Source organism: Panicum virgatum, chromosome 5N (genome assembly GCF_016808335.1).
Source record: "Panicum virgatum strain AP13 chromosome 5N, P.virgatum_v5, whole genome shotgun sequence".
Taxonomy (NCBI): domain Eukaryota; kingdom Viridiplantae; phylum Streptophyta; class Magnoliopsida; order Poales; family Poaceae; genus Panicum; species Panicum virgatum.
The window spans coordinates 40,176,517-40,200,451 of record NC_053149.1 but is presented as its reverse complement, the minus strand read 5'-3'; the positions used below and the strand labels follow the sequence as shown (position 1 = coordinate 40,200,451).

At 42.0% G+C, this 23,935-nt stretch overlaps 1 protein-coding gene across 1 annotated transcript; it reads left to right on the top strand.

The window, feature by feature from the left end:
* The first annotated feature begins 14,405 nt into the window (after nt 1–14,405).
* Nucleotides 14,406–15,847, top strand: LOC120676144. The gene is made up of 3 exons (XM_039957365.1): nt 14,406–14,801; nt 14,874–14,942; nt 15,043–15,847. The coding sequence occupies exons 1-3, from the start codon at nt 14,699–14,701 to the stop codon at nt 15,342–15,344; spliced, it is 474 nt and encodes a 157-aa protein (XP_039813299.1). The 5' UTR covers nt 14,406–14,698; the 3' UTR covers nt 15,345–15,847.
* The last annotated feature ends 8,088 nt before the right edge of the window (nt 15,848–23,935 follow it).

Genomic DNA, 23,935 nt, shown 5'->3' with positions numbered 1-23,935 from the left:
ATCATATGCTTAATTATTGTAGTCAAACAGCCATAAACTCATAAAGTAATAAGAAAGATTTTTAAAACTCTAAAGCTTTAGTTTTGGCTCACAACCTATAAACTAGGAAATAGCGCCGCTATATGAAACGCTACGCTATTCCTTTTTAGCGGCGCTATAGCGGCCATAGCGCCCATAGCGCAAAAATGTGCAATATCGTTGCGGCAGCTGCTTCTAGACGCTATAGCGACGCTATTTTGGCGCTATAGCGCGCTATCTTTTTCAATGCATTAGATAGATCTTTAAATCTATTTTTTAACAAATTTATTTAGAGATACAAATGTTACACGTATTTTTTATAAATCTAGTCAAACTTGTGGCACGAAAACCCAAAATGACTTAATAAGGGATAGAGAGAGTAGGGCGGAGGCAACGACAGACTTATTTTGATATAGAGATTTTTTTTTCCGGAGGGACACGTATGGCGGAGGTGGCAGCAGACATAGAATGTGCAAATATTATTTGGAAACCTCAACGACTCTCAAAGGAAACTCACGGTGACTCTCAAAGGAAAAAGAGGACGGGTACACCAGGTGGGTAGAAGGTTTTGGCGAAATTTTTTTAGGTTTTTGGTGGTTTGTGGTAATGGTTTGTTGGCCGAAACCAATCTATCCCTATTTTTCGTCAAATTTTTTGGCCTAACAAGTGGGGCTTCCGTGAGGAGTAAGATGAGACTACTCTCGGTGGAAAGAGTTTAAATTATTTCAACATTTTATAGAGAGATAGGTAACTCTTGGTAGAGTAGGTTCAGGGGGTGTTTGGTTTCATGGGTCTTATTTTAAGTCTGGCCACATAAAATATTTCGATACCAACTAGAAAGACTAAATATGAGTTAATTATAAAACTAACTGCATAAGTTAAGAGTTTATTTTTTTGAGATTACACGGTACAACTTAGACACTCACAACGCACGCACCCTCACACCCCTACGAACACACGCACGCAAACTCTACCCCTATGAGCATCTTCGAAGATCGAGCCGCCAAATCCTCGAGATTGACGAAGTTACCATATATGCCTCGTTGTCGACGAAAACGTCGCCTACCACTGAATGCACAACGCCGTTAAATCCCAGAATATTCGCTCCCAAGAGGAGTCGAAACCAGGACCTCAGGTGCTACCGGGGCTCTTGTAACCACTAGGCTACATGCCCTTTTGCATAAGTTAAGAATTTATTCTTCAAGAGACGAATCTATTAAACCTAATCAATCTTTGATTAGCATATGTTTACTGCAGCATCATATGCCTAATCAGGGACTAATTAGGCTTAATAGATTCTTCTCACGAAAAAGGGTTATGAAATTTATTTTGCCACTAGTCTATGTTTAGTACTCATAATTAGCATCTAAATAACCAATGTGACAGAGCTTAAAATAAGCTACAGGGGAACCAAACACCTCTTTAAACCATATGGAAAAAAAGTCCAATTTACTCCCTTCGAGTACGGTCAAAGTTTGAATAATTCCATAAATTATAACTTAGTTCAATTTACCCCTAAACTATGCAAAAAAAAAGCCAAGCAACACGGAGTCTCGTGTTCCTAGGACCGCGAGCTTACGCCGAAATCACCTGCGCAAAGCTCGCGGTCCGAAGCAGCGAGGCTCCAGTTGCTGCGGCGGCGAGCATGATAGAAGCTAAGAGGAGAGATGAAAAAGAGAGAGGATAGGGACGGAGAAATGAGAGGAGAGTGGGAATCCAACAGCAGGACCTTATCATATGTGGGGGAGTTGAGGCAGGGTTAACAATTTCGGCGAAATTTCGCTGAAATTTCGGAAAATTTCCCGTTTCCGCTAGTTACCGGGATTCGAAATTTCGGTATTTTTCGGAAAATTTTGTTTTCAAATTTAAAATTCAACAAATTTCAACCGAAATTCACCGAAATTCGCCGAAATTTACCGAAATTTCGGAACGAAATTTCGTTTCCGGTAAACACCGGGATTTGACCGGAAAACGAAATGGTTAACCCTGAGTTGAGGTAGGCAAAGACGTGAATCACGGGGTACGGGCTGGAAAGAAAAAAAGACGTGGACCCTACCAAAATTGCTAGATAGACGGGCGCTAGTAAACAAACAGAGTGGAATGCGTCCGTTAGACTCCGGATGGATCTCCAGCGTCAGTATCCAAGTATCCCATCCGATGGCCAAGCGGGGGGGGGGGGGGGGGGGGGCATGTGACCCGGCATAAAAATCACTCTCCTATTCCAGACACTAAGGATAGTAAATGGTCACAAGAACAAACAGATTTAGAATATAATTAACAAATAGTGCTTAAGGGTTTAGAGAGAGGCTGACATAGATGTTTGAGGATTGATGCTATCGACAAAGGAGAGCGTTAATCCTCCGACGCGGTAAAGTCAAACATGCTTCTGTATGCAGGCTGCAAGTAACAGTACAGTGCATATTATTACTTTGCCAACTAGTGTTGGAATGTGTTTTCTACAGAATTTCACACCAGCTCACGGAGCGCACATTACAAGAATTCTATTGATCTATGACGAATTTTCTATGACGTTTTAAGAAAACATCATAACAACGCACCATCTATGACGATTCTCTGTTTTTTGTCATGGATCTGAAGTTGTGGGTTCTAGGCCCAAAGTACAGTGATGTTTTATCAGTTTTGTCATAATTCGGCCCACAAAATAGTGACATTTCAGCGAATTCGTCACGATCAATAAATTAAAAATTGTCATGTGCTTATGGCCCCATTTGGCAAGGGGAGTGACTAGACAACACTCGAGTAAATAGAGATACTAATAACATATAATTGATTTTCTGAAACACAATTTTGATGCTTCAAACTAAAAGGAACAATATGAAACTAGTATGATTACCTCAAATAAGAACCAAACTCTGAACAACTCCATTGATAAAAATACTTAAGTTCTTTAAAAAAAATTCTTTGAGCGTTTCTTGCAAATCAATAGATCTTTTTTGAAGTAACAAATCAATAGATCTATCATCCCGTTTTCATGTATCCTTTTCTAACACTTAAATCATAAAAAGGTAAATACTATAACTGAAATTTAAAACTCTAGCAAATAATTAAATTAGCAATCCCGTCACTATCATGCATGAGCATGACTCGAGAGGCCTGCAGTGGCCTGGTGCCCGTGGCGCCGTGCGTCAGCGCCTTCAGCTGGTCAGTGCGTGCGACAAGCCAATGACTGGACGGACTGGCTATGGGCCACCAATATCGAACCATGAAAACGGACGGAAACGGACGGAAAAATCTTATTTCTACTTCCATTTCTATATTTTTTGGCGGAAACGGGATTGGGTTCGGAAAATACGGATACGGAAACGGGATCGGGTTACGCGGAAGTACGGAAACAACCAATACGGACGTTGAGCCGGAAAGAATAATGCGATCAAATATTCTCGAGTATACATTAATAAAGTCACAAAATAATATATATGTACGAAGTTATTAGTCCAATATTCACTAGTATGCCATATGTTAATATGTTAACATGCATACTTAGTGATTTGTGTGTTTTTGAACATATCAATTTTTAGACATATCTTATGTAGATTAAAAACGGGATGAAAAACAAAATAAATACGGGTCAATTCCATGTAAAAACGAGATTTCTCGAAACGGACGGAGAAACCTCGTTTCTACTTCCGTAAATACGGAAATAGGTTCCCACAAATATAGAAACTGACGGACAAAAATAAAAAACAGAACGGGTCGAAACCGGAATATTTCCGTTCGTTTTCAACCCTAGCCCCCAAAACCAACACGTATAAAGGCTAAAAAAATTCCAGGGCCTCTTCCAGCAATCGCCTAGGGCCAGAGCCGGGCCTGTTTGTTCTTGTTGCTAGCGCCAGGCCATCAGCCCAGTCAGTAGAGCAACCTCCGAATTTTTTTTCCAAAAACTATGTAGCGCTTAGGATTTGAACCCGAGAACTAAGCCTCGACTTCAGCAATCCAGGCTGGAATGGAGCCGAGCCTCGACTTTTTTCGATCTTTCTTCGAAATCAATATATTCGTATTTATTATAGTCTCCCACGTTGTTTGATATGTAACTTCAAATCGAGCATAACGAGTCGAGCCGAGCCGAGCCTGCCAAAATTGACTTTTGTTCCAAATCAACTAATCTTTATTAAAAAAAAACAAACGTAATCAGAGCAATTTTGAAACGAGCCACCGAGCTAGCTTAACGAGCTTTTTTTCCAGCCCTTCCTCACCACTGCGCCGCTTCTTTGTTTGGGTCCGCTCGAAGCATTCCATGTAGATGTATGTTATATTGTCGGTCTTTTCCAATCTTTATAATTCAAAAAACGCCAGGCCTTAGGAGATTCGAACCTGAGAATGCCTTACTAATACATTACTTGCTTGTTTGTATGTGTATATCTTTTGAGGAATTTTCTATTTATCTAAGTATACCCTAATTTTCGCAAAATCTAATGAAACTTTTATTTCAAACTTAAACCTTCATAAAATGATTCTATGTCACTTTCCAAAATTTTCGGAGAAGTTTTAGATGTTATCATCATTATTTTATATTAAGGTTGCAAGTAGAAGTTTCAATTATCCCTAACAAACATTTAATTTTTTTCTATTTTTAGAATATGAGCTATAATAAAACGAAGACACTTAAATATATTTTTTGGGATTTGTCTAGATATTATTTGAGATACTTGTAGTTCAAATAGTAATTACTTTCAATAAGCATGCATAAATTCAGTTAAACGGTAGAAAATATCAAATCTGTTCAAAAATTCTTGAAACTCCTACATGGCAACTTAGATGTTGTCTATTACATGCAAAACTTGTTTTGGAGGCTATAAGATAAATAGTTTTGCAATTTACTTCATAAGGTTGTCTTAATTAGATATTAAAAAATAGAAAAATAACTTCTTCGCACAACAAGTGGCAATGTAAATCAATAGATATTAATAGGAGGGTAAAGGTAAGATTTTATCCAAATTCGGGATATATATATATGAACAAAAGACTTTAGGGTGTATAACTCAAAGTTTGAGTTGAATTATATGAAACAATGTGAGAGAACCATCCATTTTGTGAACAATGTATACACTATTTTTTGCAAAATCTAATGAAACTTTTATTTCAAGCTTAAACATCCATAAAACGATTCTATGGTAGTTTCCAGAATTTTTAGAGAAGTTTTAGATATTGTTATCGTTATTTTGTAATAAGGTTGCAAGTAGAAGTTTCAATTATCCCTAAAAAAGATTTGAAATTTTCTTCCATTTTTGGGATATGAGCTATAATAGAATAGAAGAGATACTTAAAAAATATTTTTGTAAGAATTTTAAGTATTATTTGAGATACTTGTAGTTCCAATTGTAATTACTTTCAATAAACTTGCAGAAAATCATTTAAACCATTAAAAATAGTAAATGAGTTAGAAAATAATTGAAACTTCTACAAGACAACTTATATGTAGTGTACTGTATATAAAAAATATGTAGGATATATAAGACAAATATTTTTGTGAGTTGCTTCATATGGATGATCAAATTAGTTATTTGGCAAAACATGAACTAATACTGGGCCAAACTAACATCTAAATCGGCCCATCTTAGCCCAAATTAAGTAGTATATCGTGGCAGACCATTGGATCGAATGGACGGCTTAGATAAACTTACGCATCAAAAAATATCATCCAGTCGACACCCTCTCCTCCCGAAACCCTAACCCCCCCCCCCCCCCCCCCCCACCCCGCTCTCGCCTTCCCCGACCAAGTATGGGCCATAAAGGAACCCATTTGCTGCTGGGATTTACACGCTTGGCATCAAAGTCCTAGCTGTTGAAAAAATTGAATATAGATGGTAAGTGACCATGATATGTGTCTCACCAAGGAGGTTCCATAAAGGAACCCATTCTGCTTTTCATATTAATTTTCCATTAGTAGTGTAAGGGAAAATCAAGAGGTACTTACTAGCAAATATACTATATGGAAGTAATGACAGCGTTTGTTTCAGAAGTACCCAATGTACAGATATACTGAGCTAGTAAATATTCTATCGATTTGAACCTGATAATTTGCGGTGCCTTTGGATCCCATTGTTTTTGCATTCATTTGTGCTAGTTTAAGTTAATTTACAAGTAAATTCAGAGCTAGTATTCACATGTTTTAATCATAGGTCACAACCAGTTAATTGCTATACATTGCTTCATCAAATTGGTTTCCTGATTCTACACTTGTTCCATATACACCTGTGTACATGTTTCTTACTATCATTCTGTTAGCTTTGATTATACGATGAATGCACACTTACTTGCTGTTATTTATTTTAGATCATGATGACCTGCTTGTTGACAACATCTACATGGCTAATGGAGGTGATGCCATTCCTTGGCCTGATCCGCACAACCAAATGTCAATATTTAGTATTGTTTTTCGTGCATATCTATTTTGTTTAATTGAACCTGCTGTACAGTCAATGCTTTAGCAAATGATTTACCACAGCATGTAAATTTTGAGGTGCTTTTCAATGTAAATACGAGATATTGTATTTGATTTGATGCTGTGGTAAATGGTCTGACAATTTTGGTATGTATTCTGGGCTGTAATGACTATTCTAATAAAAGGGTTGAAAATCAGGCCTAATTTTGTGGCCCACTCTGAATTGGGCCCATCTACTCATGGGCTGTGCTGCTAATGTCACTCGCCACGTCACCTGCAATGTCGATTGCCACATCACCTACCATGTCAGCCCCACGTCATTGCCATGTCAACAGCCATGTCATTGACCACGTCATTGCCATGTCAACAGCCATGTCATTGACCACGTCATCATTGCTATCCACGTCATCGCTAAGTCAACAGCCACATCATCCTCCATGTCATCAATGTGTGATATGGCAATTGAATTTGTGACGAAAATTATATTGTTAGTGACGTTTATTATCGTCATAGAAAACGGGCTTGGGTTGGGCTTCAGGGGGCCTGGAGACATTCTATGACGGTTTTAAAACATCACGGATCAAGCAATCCATGACGAAAATTTAAGGAACGTCACGAGGTGTGATCTGTGACGCTCAATATATGACACTATTTGAGATCCTCATAAATACTGTTTTATGACGGTTTTTTAGTGATCTGTGACGAAATTCAATCATCATGGATCAACAGATTTTTTTGTAGTGGCAAAGCTTGTGCAAAACAAAAAAAAAACTCGCGCGCGGCACCAAAACCAAAAAACTACCACACATGACGAAACACAGGCTCTTGGAGTAGGTTTTGGGATTCGAAATGCGAAACATTTCAGTCTTGACCGAGATGGATGAATTTAGAAAAATTCGGAAATTTGTGATCGGGATTCGATTGTTTGACCGGTCAACAAATTCATTTTTATATGAAATTTGGTTACATTTATATCGAGATTGAGGAATTGAGTACTTCTAGAGAAGGTAGTAGGATAGAACGAGAGAGATATTGAGGAGCTTAGGAGAATGATGGTGAAAACACAAGGTTTATTCGTTCATCAGCAGTTGCAAAGTTGTAGAGGCTAAAGGAATTATATAACTAAAGCTCATTCATATCTTTATAGCTAGAAGGGTATATGGAGTGGTATAGATCTTAGTGATAATAGAAAAATTTTCTTTGGTCGACTTTTTTTGATCATTTCGGTTTTACTTCGGTTCTGACCGAAATGAGTGAATTTCGGTCAATTTGGACTGAATTCCTGAACCAGGCGCACAAAGACTTGGCAATCCGCTCTTCCAGCAACCTCTCCATCAAATGGTTTTCCCTTGGATATATCGATCGATAAAATGTGACGTGGCTGTCGACGACTCCATGCTAATCTCGATCCGATGAACCAATGTATCCTGCTGCTAAGACACATTGCATGTTCATAGGCTAAACTGTTAATTTCCTTTTGATGTCCCCCGTAAAAAAGCCCCTCAATTTTTTTCCTTTGATGGATTTTTTCCCCCGTGATGGGTTATTAGCAACTCTTGGTAGAGTAGGTTTAGGGCATGCATGGTGTATGGAACATGAGGAGATGCCAAGATCAGGCCACGTCATGATGGCTAGTTTAGCTAAATTCGGTCCAATGTATTCACCACCTTGCACCTCACCATGGATTCAGGTGGGACCCACATGCGCGGCTCTTCCACCGCTCCCTCCCCCATCTCCCCAGTTCCTCCCCTTACCCTCCCCTCTCCCCGGTTCCTCTCCTCCCCTGCTTCTACTACGCCGCCGCCGTGGCCTCCCTTGCTTCTGTGCCGGAGTAGCAGGCGCGAGGGATGGGGACGGGAAGCGGTGGAGCAGGAGCATTAATGTCGCGAGCTTGGGGAGGAAGTCGCAGTCCATGGAGTCGCGAGCTACGGCGGCACTCAGGACATTGGGATGGCGAGGGTGCTCGGGCTTTCTCTCTCCTCTTGCCCTGGGTGATAGGATAGGATTCCGCTGTTAGCAACTACTAAGCTATCACTTGGGTCCAATGTATTGCACCTTCTTGCTCCTTTCTCTCTCTTCCTAGCACCCCCTTAGATACAACATTGGAGCTACCCTTAGGGGGTGTTTTGTTTGCTAAGGATTTTGGATACCAATTAGAAAGACTAAACATAACCTCATTATAAAACTAAATGCATAAGTCTAGGGTTTATTCACGAGACGAATCTATTAAGCCTAATTAATCTATAATTAGCACATGTTTAATGTAGCATCATATGGGTTAATCATGAACTAATTAGACTTAATAGATTCGTCTTGCGAAAAGGGGTTATAGAATTTATTTTGTTATTAGTCTATGTTTAGTACTCCTAATTAGCATCTAAACATCCAATGTGACGGGGCTTAAAATAAACCCCAGGGGATTCAAACACCTCTTTAAACCATAAGGAAAAAAGTCCAATTTACTCCCTTAAAGTATAGTCAAAGTCTGAATAACGCCTAAACTATAATTTGATTCAATTTATCCCTAAACTATGTAATTTAGTCCATTTTAATTCCTATATACAATTTCTCTTTTTTTTTGTCCATACACAAGTTGAACTTTAATTTAGGAGCTGGGAGCTGGAAAATAGCTTCTCCTGATTTACTTGTCGCATTGAATTTATTTTTCATAAAGTTAATGTTAGAGAATCATATAGAATCACTTTCAACTAGTGAATTACTTTTTTAGAGAATAAGTTCCTATAGAGAGTAATAATAGGTTAGAGCTCTACCAAACAAGTTGTAAATAAACTCGTGCGAGCTTTGAAATTTGTCCATAATAAAATTAAGAGAGATTTACATAGATTATAGATACACATAGTTACCGTACAAATCTTTCAAATACAATAATGCAGTAATTCTTCTAATGGAGAAGCATGCACCGTGTTCATCTAGACAAATCTACTACAAATTTGAAATAAAACCTTTTATAGGTTAGAGTTTTGTCTTGATTAACAGCGAAGGGGTTATTTGGATATACTTCCTCCGTTTGAATGCAATTTAAGATTAAAAATCTTTCCCACAAAGAATACAATTGTAGCTTTTAATTTGGACCAACTTTTGGGGTTCGATTGATTGCACTATTTCCTATAATCTTCTGCATGCGCATTTAACTGTACCCATCTAATTGCATAAGCATGTTACCAAACACATGTGTATATAACAGGAACGTGAGTACCCGATCTTCAGTTAGCAGGTTAACTATCAATCTCGCAATTACCAAATGTACGTTGGAACAAACTCATCTACTGATTTAGCTGCCGTACACGAGCTCTAGTAATTGATTCTTGTATATCCATGTGAGGAGTGTTGTTTGTATCCAAATGAGTTGTGTCCTCGTTGTCATGCACCAGGGAATTATTTCGGCCGTGTTTAGATGAAACGTAAATTTTTTTTTGCAATGGAATCTTGCAAATTTGAAGTACTAAATGAAGTCTATTTATAAAACTTTTTGCATAGATGGGTTGTAAATCGCGAGACGAATATAATGATGCTAATTAATCCATGATTAATCAATAATTAGCGGATGGTTACTGTAGCATTACTGTTGCAGATTATGGATTAAGTAGGCTCATTAGATTCGTCACGCGATTTACAGCCCATCCATGCAAAAAGTTTTATAAATAGATTTCATTTAGTACTTCATGCATGTGTCGAAATATTTGATGTGATGTTTTTTTTTTACATTTACGGGGTTTACGGGTTGTGATCTAAACATGGCCTTCCTAGTAATTATGGGGCACACAAGTTATTTTTCTTCACTACTAATCTATCCTAAAATTCCTAGGATTTATGTGGGTTAAGATCACTAAAATCCAACCATTAATAATATTTGAAGCACACTTGAAAACACATACAACCAACTTTCTTTGGCCCTAAAGAAGCGTATTGAAATTTGAATGCCCAAGAGAAACAACTTCACACAGGACTTAAACCAACTGCTCCTGACAACAATAGAAACCAGATTCAAGAGCAAGGATTTCAATAATACTTAGCCATGAGACTCCTCCAGATTAAGGCCACGCAAACAGATGAGTAACTAAAAAATAGCTCATGGCTACAACAATTTTTTTTAAACTTTCCTTTGCAACCAAGTTCAAGTTAACTAACCCACAAGGAAAAGAGGTTGGATGAGCATTGGAAGGGCTATGACAATGAGTGCAATTAAATTGGACACTAAATTGAATACCAAAGTCAAGCTGAAAAAACAAACAGAAATCATAAGTGGAACTGTGTGGGGCCTTTAGGTACACCAGGAACTATTTCAGCAAACCAGATGCAAACTTCTCCTTCCATCCATCCAGTACAAGAGCCAAACTGAACCTGAAAATAATACTAGGACAAGTTCGGTCAGACATCTTAGATAAAACTGCTAGTGAATTCTGTGACATGACCTTAAACAAAACCAAGAATTGCTGATAGTTTCTGGTATACAAAATAATAGTAAAGATCAAATCATTTGCTCTATCAAAGTGGGTCAAGATTATACAATTCTCTTCAGTCCTGCATGGGGAAAACCATCTTAGGGACAGAGCAATAACACAGAATCATCTTAAGGCTGACATGCTCTCATCATATCCCAAAATCGAAGAAAGATAATAGAAGTAAAGATAGGATATGAGTAGCAAGATAATAAGAGTACAGGCAATCTGAATTTTGTTTAGAATACAATATATAATTATTGATTAATGAAAACGACATATAAGTAAATACAGACCTAACAGGAATTTAGTCCTTGATGAGGAAGACCTCCCCCTGACAAAACAGAGCATCAGAGAATCGAATATCCATTCAGCACAATCTCCAGTTCCCTTATTGCGGGGAATTGTAGCAGGGTGACACCCTGACACCTGAAAATCGATGACTCTAGTGCCCCATCAGTGAGGACTGGACAAGGCTGCTGGGAGAAGATCTGACCATGCTACATCAAAAATCCAATATGAGAAAACTACCAGCTATACTTCGATTCTTCATCATTAATCAAGGGACATGATTATTATCTCCATGCTCAAATTAGAAGATCAAAACCATGAGTAAATTATTCCCAAATCGGGAAACATTTAAAACTGAAACATACCTTAAGTTATCATTGAGGCTCATGGGCGTTGGATTTCTCTGGCAGCACATCCGGCAGGGGCCTTGTCGTGGTGCTGCAAACCACAACCGGGTGGCGGAAGGCACCCGCCCTAGCCCAGAGGGTGTGAACTCGAGGGTTAGCTAGTCTTAGTTCGATCTCACTCAAGAACACGATGAACACAGCTGGTTTAGAGTGGTTCGGGCCGCCGGAGCGTAATACCCTACGTCCACTGTGTGTTGTATTGCTTGCGCTCTCTAGCTGAGTCTTAAGAGAGTCTGAGGATCCGTGTTCTAGCGGGTGTGCTTTCCCTTTTATATGTCCAAGGGGAGCACGTACACTGAGCGGGGCCCCGACATGTGGACCCGGCGATGTATTATAAACTACACTTTAGCCTTCAATGCCTCAGATCCGGAGATCTTGTCGTCGGCTTCCGTGCGTAGCTTCTGACCAGGGATGGTCTTGAGCTGTCCTGTCAGAGTAGAGTCTAGCCTCTGCAGCCGCGCGTCGAGGTCATGATGAAGCGCCGAACTACTGACTCAGTCCACTGTAGCAGTGTGCACTGTTGCTCCAGTCAGTAGCTGGTCATCATGACTCGTCGCGCATGCGCACGGCGCTGAGTCTTTAATGCTTGTCTTGGTAAATGTCGAGCCGCGTCGGTAATTGGCGATCCATAGTGTGGACTGACAAAAGCTGCCCCGTGCCCAGAGGCAGCAGAGCCCACCTCAACCACTCGCACTTAATGCGGGTGGGTGAGGGAGCTTCCAGCGGAAGGCTTGCGCCCGCGCCCGCGTGACACGTGGCGGCTCCGGACCCCTCCCGAGCAGCTAGCTGAGCCGAGAGCTCACGGGGGTCCGGATAGGCACGTGGAGGTCCAGGACCCATCTGCGGGAGTCCGGATGGCACGTGGAGGTCCCGGACCCACCTGCGGGGGTCCGGATGGCACGTGGAGGTCCCGGACCCACCTGCGGGGGTCCGGGTCCGCGGCCACAGGTACTGAGTATTTCCACCTCTAGGACACGTGGTGACACCGGACCCGTCCCCGAGCGGGAAGCGGGTCCGGGACCGTTGGTCCGGTGAGATGGAGTCGGACCCCAGGGGTCCGGCTGCTCAGCTCCTTAGGGCGTAGTTACGGATAACTACGCGAGTCTTGGCACAGTAGGAGTGGGTACCCCAGTTGCAGGGTACCGACAGAGGCCCCCAGGCCCGCCTCGGGAGAGGCAACGAACCCGCAGGTGGGGCCACTACTGTGAGCAACTTGGCTGCTTCTGGCGCCCAGCGGTGCGCGCCGCAAGGGTCTTGCCCCGCGTCGTCCATCCTTTGGGTCACCTGCTGCATCATCACGTTTGGACCTGCACATGACTCAAGGTAGATGCTTAGTAGCGTGCCCACGGGTCCCAAATCCTGTTGGCTGCACTATTGGTGTGGCAGATGACCTCTTTGTGGTGTGCATTGCTGATGCAGATGTTGTTCCGCCACCTGCTGGTCCCGTATATATAATCTTTCTGACAAACAGGCTACATATATGAAAAAAATCTCTCTTTTTTTACCAAATTTCAATGCAATGAAATTAATGTTTAACAGTAATGGAATATATGGGTTTTACTTCTCTAAAAGACTGAACCAACCATATTACCACTCTTAATTGTGCACTAGGTATTTTGCTTTCTTTTGCCATCTTAATTCGACGTACAAATGGCCTCCAAATAGCCTTTATTATCGCTATTTGCGATGACTTTACCAAGTAATTATACTTGACACTGATTCAGTTACATGGATTTCTATAAGAAGCTGCATAAAGCTTTGTTGAGTATTACTTAATTAAAAAAAGGAAACTCTGAATCTGTTCACAGAAAGCTTAACTGAACCAAACAAGTTTAGATGGCTGAATTTAAACCTTTTTGGCATTTATGAGATTAAGTAAATAACATGATTGAATAACTGAATTTTCCTCAATAGTGGGTCACAGATCATTGTATGTCTCCTAACAATCTTCTGTTCATCAAAGTAACAAGATCGATAAACTTTCTGCGCAGAACAATGCCAGCAAGAAAAGGGCTCTGATGAATATGAGGCTGGGTTCTTTTGCTTATACCCTATTTTGATTTAACTCCAAAAAACAACAGCAGTGAATTAACGTTTAGCAAAGTTAATTAAAGTTTAACTCCAAAAGTAGATGAATACCTGAGTCTTATTTGTCTATCAATCAAAGGTCTGAATATTTCGTTCAGTTCAACTTACCAATCAAAATGTTCAGTTCTACCACAAGCGAAAGGGTATAGGCACGGGCAAGGGCAGCAGCACAGCACTCCTGTGTTCTGGGGCTGCACCCTAGGTGTTCATGTGTGACGTGCAGGCAACAGCCGTAGAAGGACTGGGCAGCGGCAGCTGGCTGCAGGTCTGTGTGCAGCACGCGGAACATCAACGGCTTGAGTCCACGGCAAAGTCAAAAGCTGGGTGCAGGCAGCATGCAACGCACGGGCAAGCACGGCTAAGGGTCGCGATGGAGTTAGCACAGACATGGCCTTCGTGAGCACAAGCAAGAAGGATTAAAGCTCATGTTTATAAGTACATGGCTTAGGTGAACACACCCACTGCCATCTCATGTTCACGAGCTTTTCACTACAGGTTGAGCATGTGCAGCTAGAGGCAAAAGGAAAACAAGCTTGCAAGCAGACTGGTTGATAGACTGGTCGATTCCTCGCGGGGCAAGTTCTTGCCATTGCAGACATTTTGCCTGGCACTGTGCGGCATGCATGCATGTACTGTGCGCGAGGATGTTTTTTTGTGCCGCCTGCTGCGCGCATTCGCGTCTGCAACTCTGCATGCTTTGCACTCGCGTCACTTGTTTTGGTGCCGCGCGCGAGTTCTTTTGTTTTGCTTTGCGCTCCGTGGGCTGGCGCGCAGGAGTTTTGCGTCACGCCCTGGTGATTTTGCTATCGTTCTTGTGTCGCGCGCCGGCTAATTTTCGTGGCGCTCGTTTTTCCCGCTCTTCTCTCACGCCGCTTCGTTTCTGTAGTGCCTATTTGAACCAGCAGCCCCACTTGACCATGAACGCCGTGCTCTGCCTCTCAACATGTACAGCAGCCATGTTCAACCTGAATGAACCTCCCCAGCCGAAAGATGAAGTCCACCACGCGCAGCAGCTGGAGGAGGAGTAGCCCATGGCCGACTTTGACCACCATGCGCAGCAGCTGGACGAGGAGCACGAGCATCCCATGGCCGACTTCGACCTCAATGAGCCTATAGAGGATGACAACATTCCTAGTAATGGTCTTTCTCATGTTAGCTTCCTGTTGCATATGGTTTGGTCGTTCTCATCGTTCTCTTATTTCATAGGCTTTGATTTGAATCTGCCACTAGATGAACATGGCGATGTTAGTTTTGATTTTGTACAAAACCTCGCTGGTAAGAAATGCACCCTTTGAGTTTCAAACAAAATATGTTGTGGAGTACACTTTGCTCGTGACCATATTCATTGGACTGAGTGTTTTTTTTTCCCATTTAGATGATGGTGTTAAGGCTCCTGTTGAAGTCCACCAAAGAAGGAAAGAAATGCCAGAAGAGCTCCGAAAACAAGTTTATCAAGTTTTGTTGGGTAGAAGCAAGAATGGAAAACTAGGCAAGAAAGATATCCAAATTGTTGGTGATCAATTTGATCTCCACGTTCGGTCAGTTCAGCGAATATGGAAGAGAGGTAAAATACAACTTGCAAACTCTGTTCTGGTTGTGGTTTCTAGTCTAAAGAAGGGTAGAGTTGTCCGTAAGAAATTCATGTTGATTTGGAAGCTTTGCGTAACATTCCTCTAAAGGAAAGAATGACCATATAAGATGTTTGTGCCAAACTTAACATGAGCAAATGGAAGGTGCAAAGGAGACATTAGAAAGAGAAGGGCGGCTGCCAAACTTCTATCCCTTGTCCACCATCTTTGCTAGATCAAGCTGAGGCTACGCTTGCTGCATGAAAGTAGTAGAGAGAAAAAAAGCTAGTTAGATCTTTGTATGAACATTTAGATATTGGAAGCTAGTAGAGAGCTTTGTGTTTTAATTGTAATGCGATGGTTCAACTAGAGAGCTTTCTGTTTTTTCGTTTACCATCTTCCAGCATCTTCAATAGGAGAGAGTCCAGTTTATGCTCGGTTCTAGGCAAGATTAAAGAGGAGGTTTCCGCTTGGATAGCGGCAGGAGCGAGGCCCCTAGCGGCACTCATAGAGTGAGATTTTCCCGATTGTACATATAACCTTTCCTTTTGTACTCTCTTCCTCTATATCAATGAAATAAGCACACTCTCGTGCTATTCGTTAAAAAAAATACAACTTTGCATGAACATTTAGATATTGGAAGCTAGTTATCTTACCAATGCATTGGCGTCATCCTTCCTGGCAGTGTGGAGGTAACATGAGAGTTTTGCCATCCATCTTGACATTGTTGATATTGCACGGGAAAGCTAATAAGAAGTCGAACTCTTTGAGACTTGAAGTGCCTCGACGGTGAATTGGACGCCTCAACGGTGAATTGGTCTAAATAGGGCCATATTCGTTACAGCAGAGATGAAAAAGAGAGAGAGGGTAGGGATGGAGAAACGAGACGAGAGAGAATCCAACACCTACCATATGTGGGGAAGCTGAGGTAGGCAAGGACGTGGGTCACGGGGTGCAGGCTCCAAAGAAAAAAAGATGTGGACCCTACCAAAATTGCTGGACAGACAATCGCTAGTAAACAAACGGAACGGAATCTTGTTGGTCGTTAGCGTTCGTTAGATTCACCGGATGGATCTCCAGCATCAACATCCCATCGGATGGTCAAGCGTTTGGGGGTGAGGGGCGGGGGGCATGTGACCCCGTGGGCATAAAAATCACTCTCCTATTCTAGACACTACGGATAGTAAATGGCCACAAGAACAAACAAATTTAGAATATATAATTAACAAATAGCGTTTAAGGGCTAGAGAGAGGAGGGCTGTGACCACGACAAAGGACAGTGTTAATCCACCAAACGAAAGAAGCATATGTGCTCGCAGGCTGCAAGTAATAGTTAGGGTGGCAATTTTACCCGCGGGTACCCGACCCGATGGGTGAGGGTATGGGTATAAAATTTTACCCGCGGGTACTCAATGGGTACCCGAAATACAAAAAATAATCTAGTGAACGCATATCATTCACAAATTTATGTCTTAATTTCTTGTGATTGTATGAACTAAATAGATGGATAGTGAGATTGTGTGAACTAATAGATTGAAAATGACATTTACGTTTTGCTTATTATTTGTAGTGAAGCGCATAATCATTGCTACATTTTTTAGATGAAATACATAACTAGAATTGAACGCATATACTTGCATACAACTACAAAAAATATGTTGAAAATAAGAAGAAAAAAAGGTGCAAGATGATCCGTTTAATTCTACTAATGCTTTGCGTTCGCCTATATGGATGATAAATTCAAAATATGCTAGTCAATTCGACCAAATCATAGGTTATTTATGCTATTATTAACATATCCGATGGGTACCCGAAACCCGACCCGTACCCGGTGGGTATGGGTATGGGTATAAAATTTTACCCGCTAGACTTCGTGGGTACGGGTATGCCTTCGAGTTTCGGGTATTGTCGCGGGCGGGTATTTGCTCTACCTGCACCATACCTGACCCATTGACATCCCTAGTAACAGTCCAATGCATATTATTACTTTGCTAACTAGCGTTGGAATGTGTTTTCTACAGAATTTCGCACAAGCCCACGGAGCGCAAAACTCGTGCAAAACAAAAAAAAACTCACGCGCGGCACCAAAACCAAAAAACTGCCGCACATGCCGGAACACAGGCTCTCGGAGTAGGTTTTGGGATTAGAAATGCGAAAAAATTTGGTCCTGACCGAGATGGGTGGATTTCGGAAATTTCTAACTGGGATTCGATTGTTTGACCGGTCAACAAATTCATTTTTATATAAAATTTGGTTACATTTATAGGGAGATTGAGGAATTGAGTACTTCTAGAGAAGGTAGTAGGATAGAACGAGAGAGATATTGTGAGGAGTTTAGGAGGACAATGGTGAAAACACAAGGTTTATGCGTTCATCAGCAGTTACAAAGTTGAAGAGGATAAAAGAATTATATAACTAAAGTTCATTCATATCTTTATAGCTAGAAGGGTATATGGAGTTGTATAGATCTTAGTGATAATAGAAAAAATTTGCTTTGGTCAACTTTTTTGATCATTTCGATTTTGTTTCAGTTCTGACCGAAATGGGTGAATTTCGATGAAATTCGATCAATTCAGACCGAATCCCAGAACCGGCACAAAGACTTGCAATCCGCGCTTCTAGCAACATCTCCATCAAATGGTTTTCCTGAGGATATATCGATCGATAACATGCGATGTGGCCGTCGACAGCTCCATGCTAATCTCAATCCGATGAACCAATGTATTCTGCTGCTAAGACACATTGCATGTTCATAGGCTAAACTGTTAATTTCCTTTTGATAGCCCCCGCAAAAAAAAACCCCTCAATTTTTTCTTTGATGGATTTTTTTCCCGTGATGGGTTATTAGCAACTCTTGGTAGAGTAGGTTTAGGGCATGCACAGGGTATGGAACATGGGGAGATGCCAAGATCAGGCCACGTCATGATGGCTAGCTTACCTAAATTCGGTCCAATGTATTCACCACCTTGCACCTCACCATGGATTCAGGTGGTACCCACACGCGCAGCTTTTCCATTGCTCCCTCCCCTATCTCCCCGGTTCCTCCCCTTACCTTCCCCTCTCCCCAATTGCTCCCCTGCTTCTACTACGCCGGCGCCGTGGCCTCCCTTGCTTCTGTGCCAGAGGAGCAGGCGCGAGGGACGGGGACGAGAAGCGGTGGAGCAGGAACACTGATGTCGCGAGATTGGGGAGGAAGCCGCAGTCCATGGAGTCGCGAGCTACAGCGGCACACAGGACATAGGGACGGCGAGGGTGCTCGGGATTTCTCTCTCTCTCTCTCTCTCTCTTGCCCTGGGTGACTGGATCGGAATCCGCTGTTAGCAACTGCTAAGCTGTCACTTTGGGTCCAATGTATTGCATATTCCTTGCTCATTTCTCTCTCTTCCTAGCACCCCTTATATACAACATTGGAGCTTCCCTTAGGGGGTGTTTTGTTTCCTAAGGCTTTTGGATACCAATTAGAAAGACTAAACATAAGATCATTATAAAACTAAATGCATAAATCTAGGGTTTATTTAGGAGACGAATCTATTAAACCTAATTAATCTGTAATTAGCACATATTTACTGTAGCATCATATGGGCTAATTATGAACTAATTAGGCTTAACAGATTAAAAAAGGACGTACCCAGTGGCGTAGGCTCCCGCACTGTGCGGGATCTGGGGGAGGTTATTAGCGGGAGGTCTTTCCCACACATCGTGCAATGTGTAGAGACCACCGCTCGAACCTGTGACCTCTCGGTTCACAGGCGGCAAGTGTAACACCCCGGGTGTTTACACAGTAATTAAATAGGTGTCTGCACAGTAATTGTGTTTGTTGCTATGCATCTTGTGCTTGAAATGCGTAAAAAGGATCTTTTTGTAATTATGAAAGGTTATATGTGTAATTATGTTTTTATGCGAGGTCCTTTATAAAGTTATTTGTGTAATTATAGTTTTAGTGGAGGGTGTTTGTGCAAAATTTCAGTGCATTTAATGCATGGTAGTCATTTTGCTTGTAAGTTTGCATTTGAAGTGATTTTGCATTGAAAAAGACAAAATTCCTAGAATTTAAAATCCCTCTTGTGTTTTCAAATTTAGCTCTCTATCCTTTGGTCAAATAAATTTTTGCACAACATCAAAGTTGTAGCTCTTGAAAAATTGAACAACTTTCATGTTGGGTACTTTTTCATTTGAGCTTTGGTTTAAAAGTTATCGCTGTTTTATAGTGGGGTCCCTGGAACTTTTGGTAATTGCAAAACGCCCCTTTTCTTCCACCTCAACCCCCTGCTCTGCTTCTCGCCGCCGGCCACCGACAGCGCCGCCGTGGAGCGCCTTCCCGGCTTTCCCGGCCATTACTTCGCCGTGCGCTGGCTCCCACGCGTCGCGGGCGAGCTCCTCCCCCTCCTGTTGCTTCGCGCTAGAGCCTCCTGGCCGTGCCACGCGCGCCGCCGAGTCCAGAAGCGCCCGCGCCACCGCCACCTCGCCGTCGCGGTGGAGAGCCCGCTGCAGTGGCCGCCGTCCCCTTCTAGCGAGCGCCCTGGGCCTACAAATACCCCAGAAACTAATTCCTACCGCCCTTCTTCGCTCTCCTCGCTCCCACGCCGCAGAACGCCGCCGCCGCCCTGCTTGAACCCCGGCGAGCTCCACTCCACCGCGGAGCCGCCAACCCAGACCCGCTCCACCCCTACATCCCCCACCATTAGCACCGCCTCGACCTCGCGCAGCTCCTAGGCCATTTCCCCTCACCCGAACACCACCGGAGCCACCCCGCCGCCGTGCTCCGAGCCCGCAAGCCGCCGCTCGCCGTCGACACCCCCTCTCCGACCGCCCTAGCCTCGATTCCAAGCACCCAGAGGTGCGCCTTGAACCCGTGAGGCTCATGCACCCCTCCACCCTCGCCGCCGGTGAGCCCCTCGCCGGGAAACGGCCGGTCAAACCTCGCCTCCCCTCTCTGACCCGACCCAAGGACCACGTGCTTGAATTAGAGAAAGGCCAGGGGGTTATGTGAATAGACTATGACTCATTTGAATAGTGCCACTAAGGACTGCTTTGTAATGTTTTTCAGTGAACTTTGAAATTCAATATCAATTCGTACAAAATTCGTAAAATAGCAAATCTTAATGTTTTGGAATCCCCTTGAAGAGCTCTATGCAGTAGAACTATAATATGTTAGGCTTTAGTTGCAAGTTTTTGCTGTAGATGTTGTTTTGTGTTACTAGGTGTATAAATGCTAGTTCTTTAATCTTTTTCTTATGTGATTCTTGAAAGCTGATATTGCTCTGAAGTTTTGGTGGTAGTTTACTCTTGTTACACTAGCTTTGCTATAAAAATTTCATGATCAGTTCTTTGTTGTAGCTTTTTATTTGATTTAATCCTTGTTTAGTATACTTTATTTATGATAAATAGTTTCTGTTCTTGTTAAATCCTGAAAATATTCCTGAGTGATCTTCTGGAGTATATTAGCTTGTCCAGGAAGTTTGAGCCTTAGTTCATGGCTAGATTAGGGGCTAAAAATAAATCTTGCTAATCTATTGTCTGTTTTATTTATTTTCTCAGTTTTATTTCGATGTAGACAAAATCATGAAAAATTCACAGTAGATAGATCATCCCTGTGTAGATCTCCTGTTAAATTTTGAGCTTCTGTTGTGATCTATTTTGATCTGTATAATTCAAGCTTGTACTAGGTGTTGCCTGCATAAATGTTTTATTGTGATTAAATGGCTACATGTCTTGGCATGATTTTTGTAGGGTAGCTTAGTCTGTTCATGTTCTGTTTAGGGTAATTTTTGCTAGATTTATTGCTATTTGTGATCTAAGTTGTTTATTTATTTAGCAAACCTTGAGTTAAGTGCTACGGGAATCAACCCCCACTTGTTAATAAAGTTAGTTAACTTCTTTTGTGCTGTTGATCATGATGGCTTGTGTAGTTAAATTTGTTATTTAACTACTCTATAAACGATTGCCCATGTGTGGTTGTAATGTTGTTCTTGCATTACATATAGACACGACTACTTTGTCGGACGGGACGTACGAGTTGATTCCGGAGTCTGACGGAGGTGATCTCGAAGCTCAAGTGAACACCGCGGAACTAACTGAAGCCCCGAACCAAAGTTCGGAAGAGCCTAGCGCTGAAATAGTTAGCAATTACCGAGAAGGCAAGCCCCGGACATAACCCATATTTCAAATTATTATCATTTACTGTTATTACTTACTTGGGCATTTACAGTTCTTAGGATTTGAATTGAAACCCTAGATGCATGATCCTAGGAACCTATGTACTAAACACTAGACCTGAGTTCGACTATCTGCTAAGCTTATAGGAACGGTAAAAGTCGAGTGATTGCCTGTCACTCGCGAGCTTTATAGGAATTGCTTGTTTACTTTCTGTTATCAATATAAGGACGACGGACGGGGTTGTGTTCAATATCATGTCCTATGTGAGACCCCGTCTGTGTTGATGAACTTGCTAAGGTCGCGGTGTGTGGTAGTGCTGGTTAAGTTTTTGAAAGTACTAGTCACATGCCGTAAATATGGTACGCGGCAAGCTTAGTAGCCGATTGGACCGGGGAGTGGATATACCTTTCACTCTCTCAGTAGGGATAGGTTTTATTATTATGTTGCACAACACTACGACTTCAAGGGACAAGGTTCGGCCTTGGAGCTCTGTAGTCGGGGAGAGTGACCCTATCCACAAGCCGGAAAGAAAGGTCAACGGTTGTTTGGGAATGACTCGACGGTATTCCAGACGTGTGTGCTAGGTTACCCTTGCAAGGTTGAATTTCGATTCAGAATCGTCCGCCTCTCACGATGAAATGAGACTGCTTGATCTCTTTGCCACACAGAGTAATAAGAGCAACAATATTTTTATTAATCTTGATGTTTGCTTAGAAGTTCCACCATGATTGGATAGTAGATGCTTACATAGAATGGTTAATCAACTAGAATCTTGAAGCTAAAACTTGAAAGTAAGGACCTACTCTTTATTGCTTTTCAGCAAAGGAAAACCAGCGCCTTACAAAGCCTGCATAGTCTAGCTAAGGTGGGCTACTTATACCTGTTGTCGGTTAAGTCTTGCTGAGTATTAGAATACTCAGCCTTGCTGTTGAAACCCTTTTTCAGGTATGAGTTTTGAGGATCAGATCGCTAGCTTGACCTATCCTTGCTCGTTGCCTCCTGGCTGGTCCGTAGAGTGGGATACGTCTTCGGCCGACAATGACTATGACGAGTGATACCATGCTTGGGCTAGCCTGGTATCCTTTTTGCGACGTGTTGTAGCCGTCGTGTTTTATCTTCCGCTGTTTAAACTCTGAACTTACTCTTATGTTTTGTATACCTGTATTACTTAAGTCGGTTTTGTAATAATGGTTTGAACTATTTTGTAATCACTAATGAACTTGCCTGTGTTGTAAAATTGGTGGTTGTAATATCTCTGGACTCGCCTTCGTGCGAGGTATGCTTGTTCGATCCGAGAATCGGTGGTTGTATCGGGACGTTACCCGACAGACCAAAAATTGTTCCGTTTGAAGTGCGTTTAAGCTAATGTTGCCTTTATGGTGATGGTTTACGCACTTGAGCCGGGATAATTTAGGCGGTTCTGCCACAGCAAGCACTACCACTTGTACTAGGCTGCCCTTTTTAGGCTTAACAGATTCATCTTGCGAAAAAGGTTATAAAATTTATTTTGTTATTAGTTTATATTTAATACTCCTAATTAGCATCTAAACATATGATGTGACGGGGCTTAAAATAAGCCTTAGGGGAACCAAACACCCCTTAAACTATATGCTATGGCTTCTTACAGTGATCACTCAGGCTGCTATTACGTTAGGATCAAGCAAAAAGTCCAAAACTAATCTTATTGTCCCAACATCTTGACTAGGCCTCATCATCCATCGGGTTGGGTGGGGGTCGGATCGGGTCACTTCGGGTTTCGGGTAAAAAATATTGGCCTGTGCCCGACCCGTGACATGGTCGGGTCGGGTTCGAGTTGGATAGGATTGGCCCGTATTTTTATGTGTAATTTTCGGATTCTATCGGATTTTTTTGAGTTTCGGGTTAAAAATTTCAGCCCGTGCCCGACCCATCACTTGATCGGGTCGAGTCGGGTCGGTTTTTTTTCGGGCGGGTTGGGTTAGATGGCCCATGATCAGGTCTAATCTTGACTTGGTGAGATTTTTTTTCCCCAAAGATTTGCTTGGGCAAGTATTTCTTTAATTTTTTTTGCAGGATCTTGATCATCCACTGTACATTTTTTATTAGTTCCCCAAACCTATCCGAAACATAAACTAGTTCATTTGATGAGTGTGAGCATGCGATGACTTCTCCGACTAGATTTCGCCATCTCTAAGCTTTTTTTCTTTTGAAATAAACCATCTCTAGGATTAAAGGGAGAACATGAGAGGAAGGCCGGTTCGATGGTGAAGGTGAGTACAAGGCTAGGGCAACGGTGAGGCACTGGGAATGATGGTGAAGAGGACCATCATAGACGGTACAACTCAACACATACACATACACTCACTCATACGAACATACAAACTCTACCCTCATGAGCATCTTCAAACCTGAGCCGGCAAATCCTCAAAATTGACTCAGTCACCACAACCATCTCACTATTGACATGAACGTTACCCATCACTAAAAGCACAACACTATTATATCCTAAAATATTCACTTCCATAGAAAGTCGAATCCAAAACCTAAGAAGTCAAACTTCGCAAA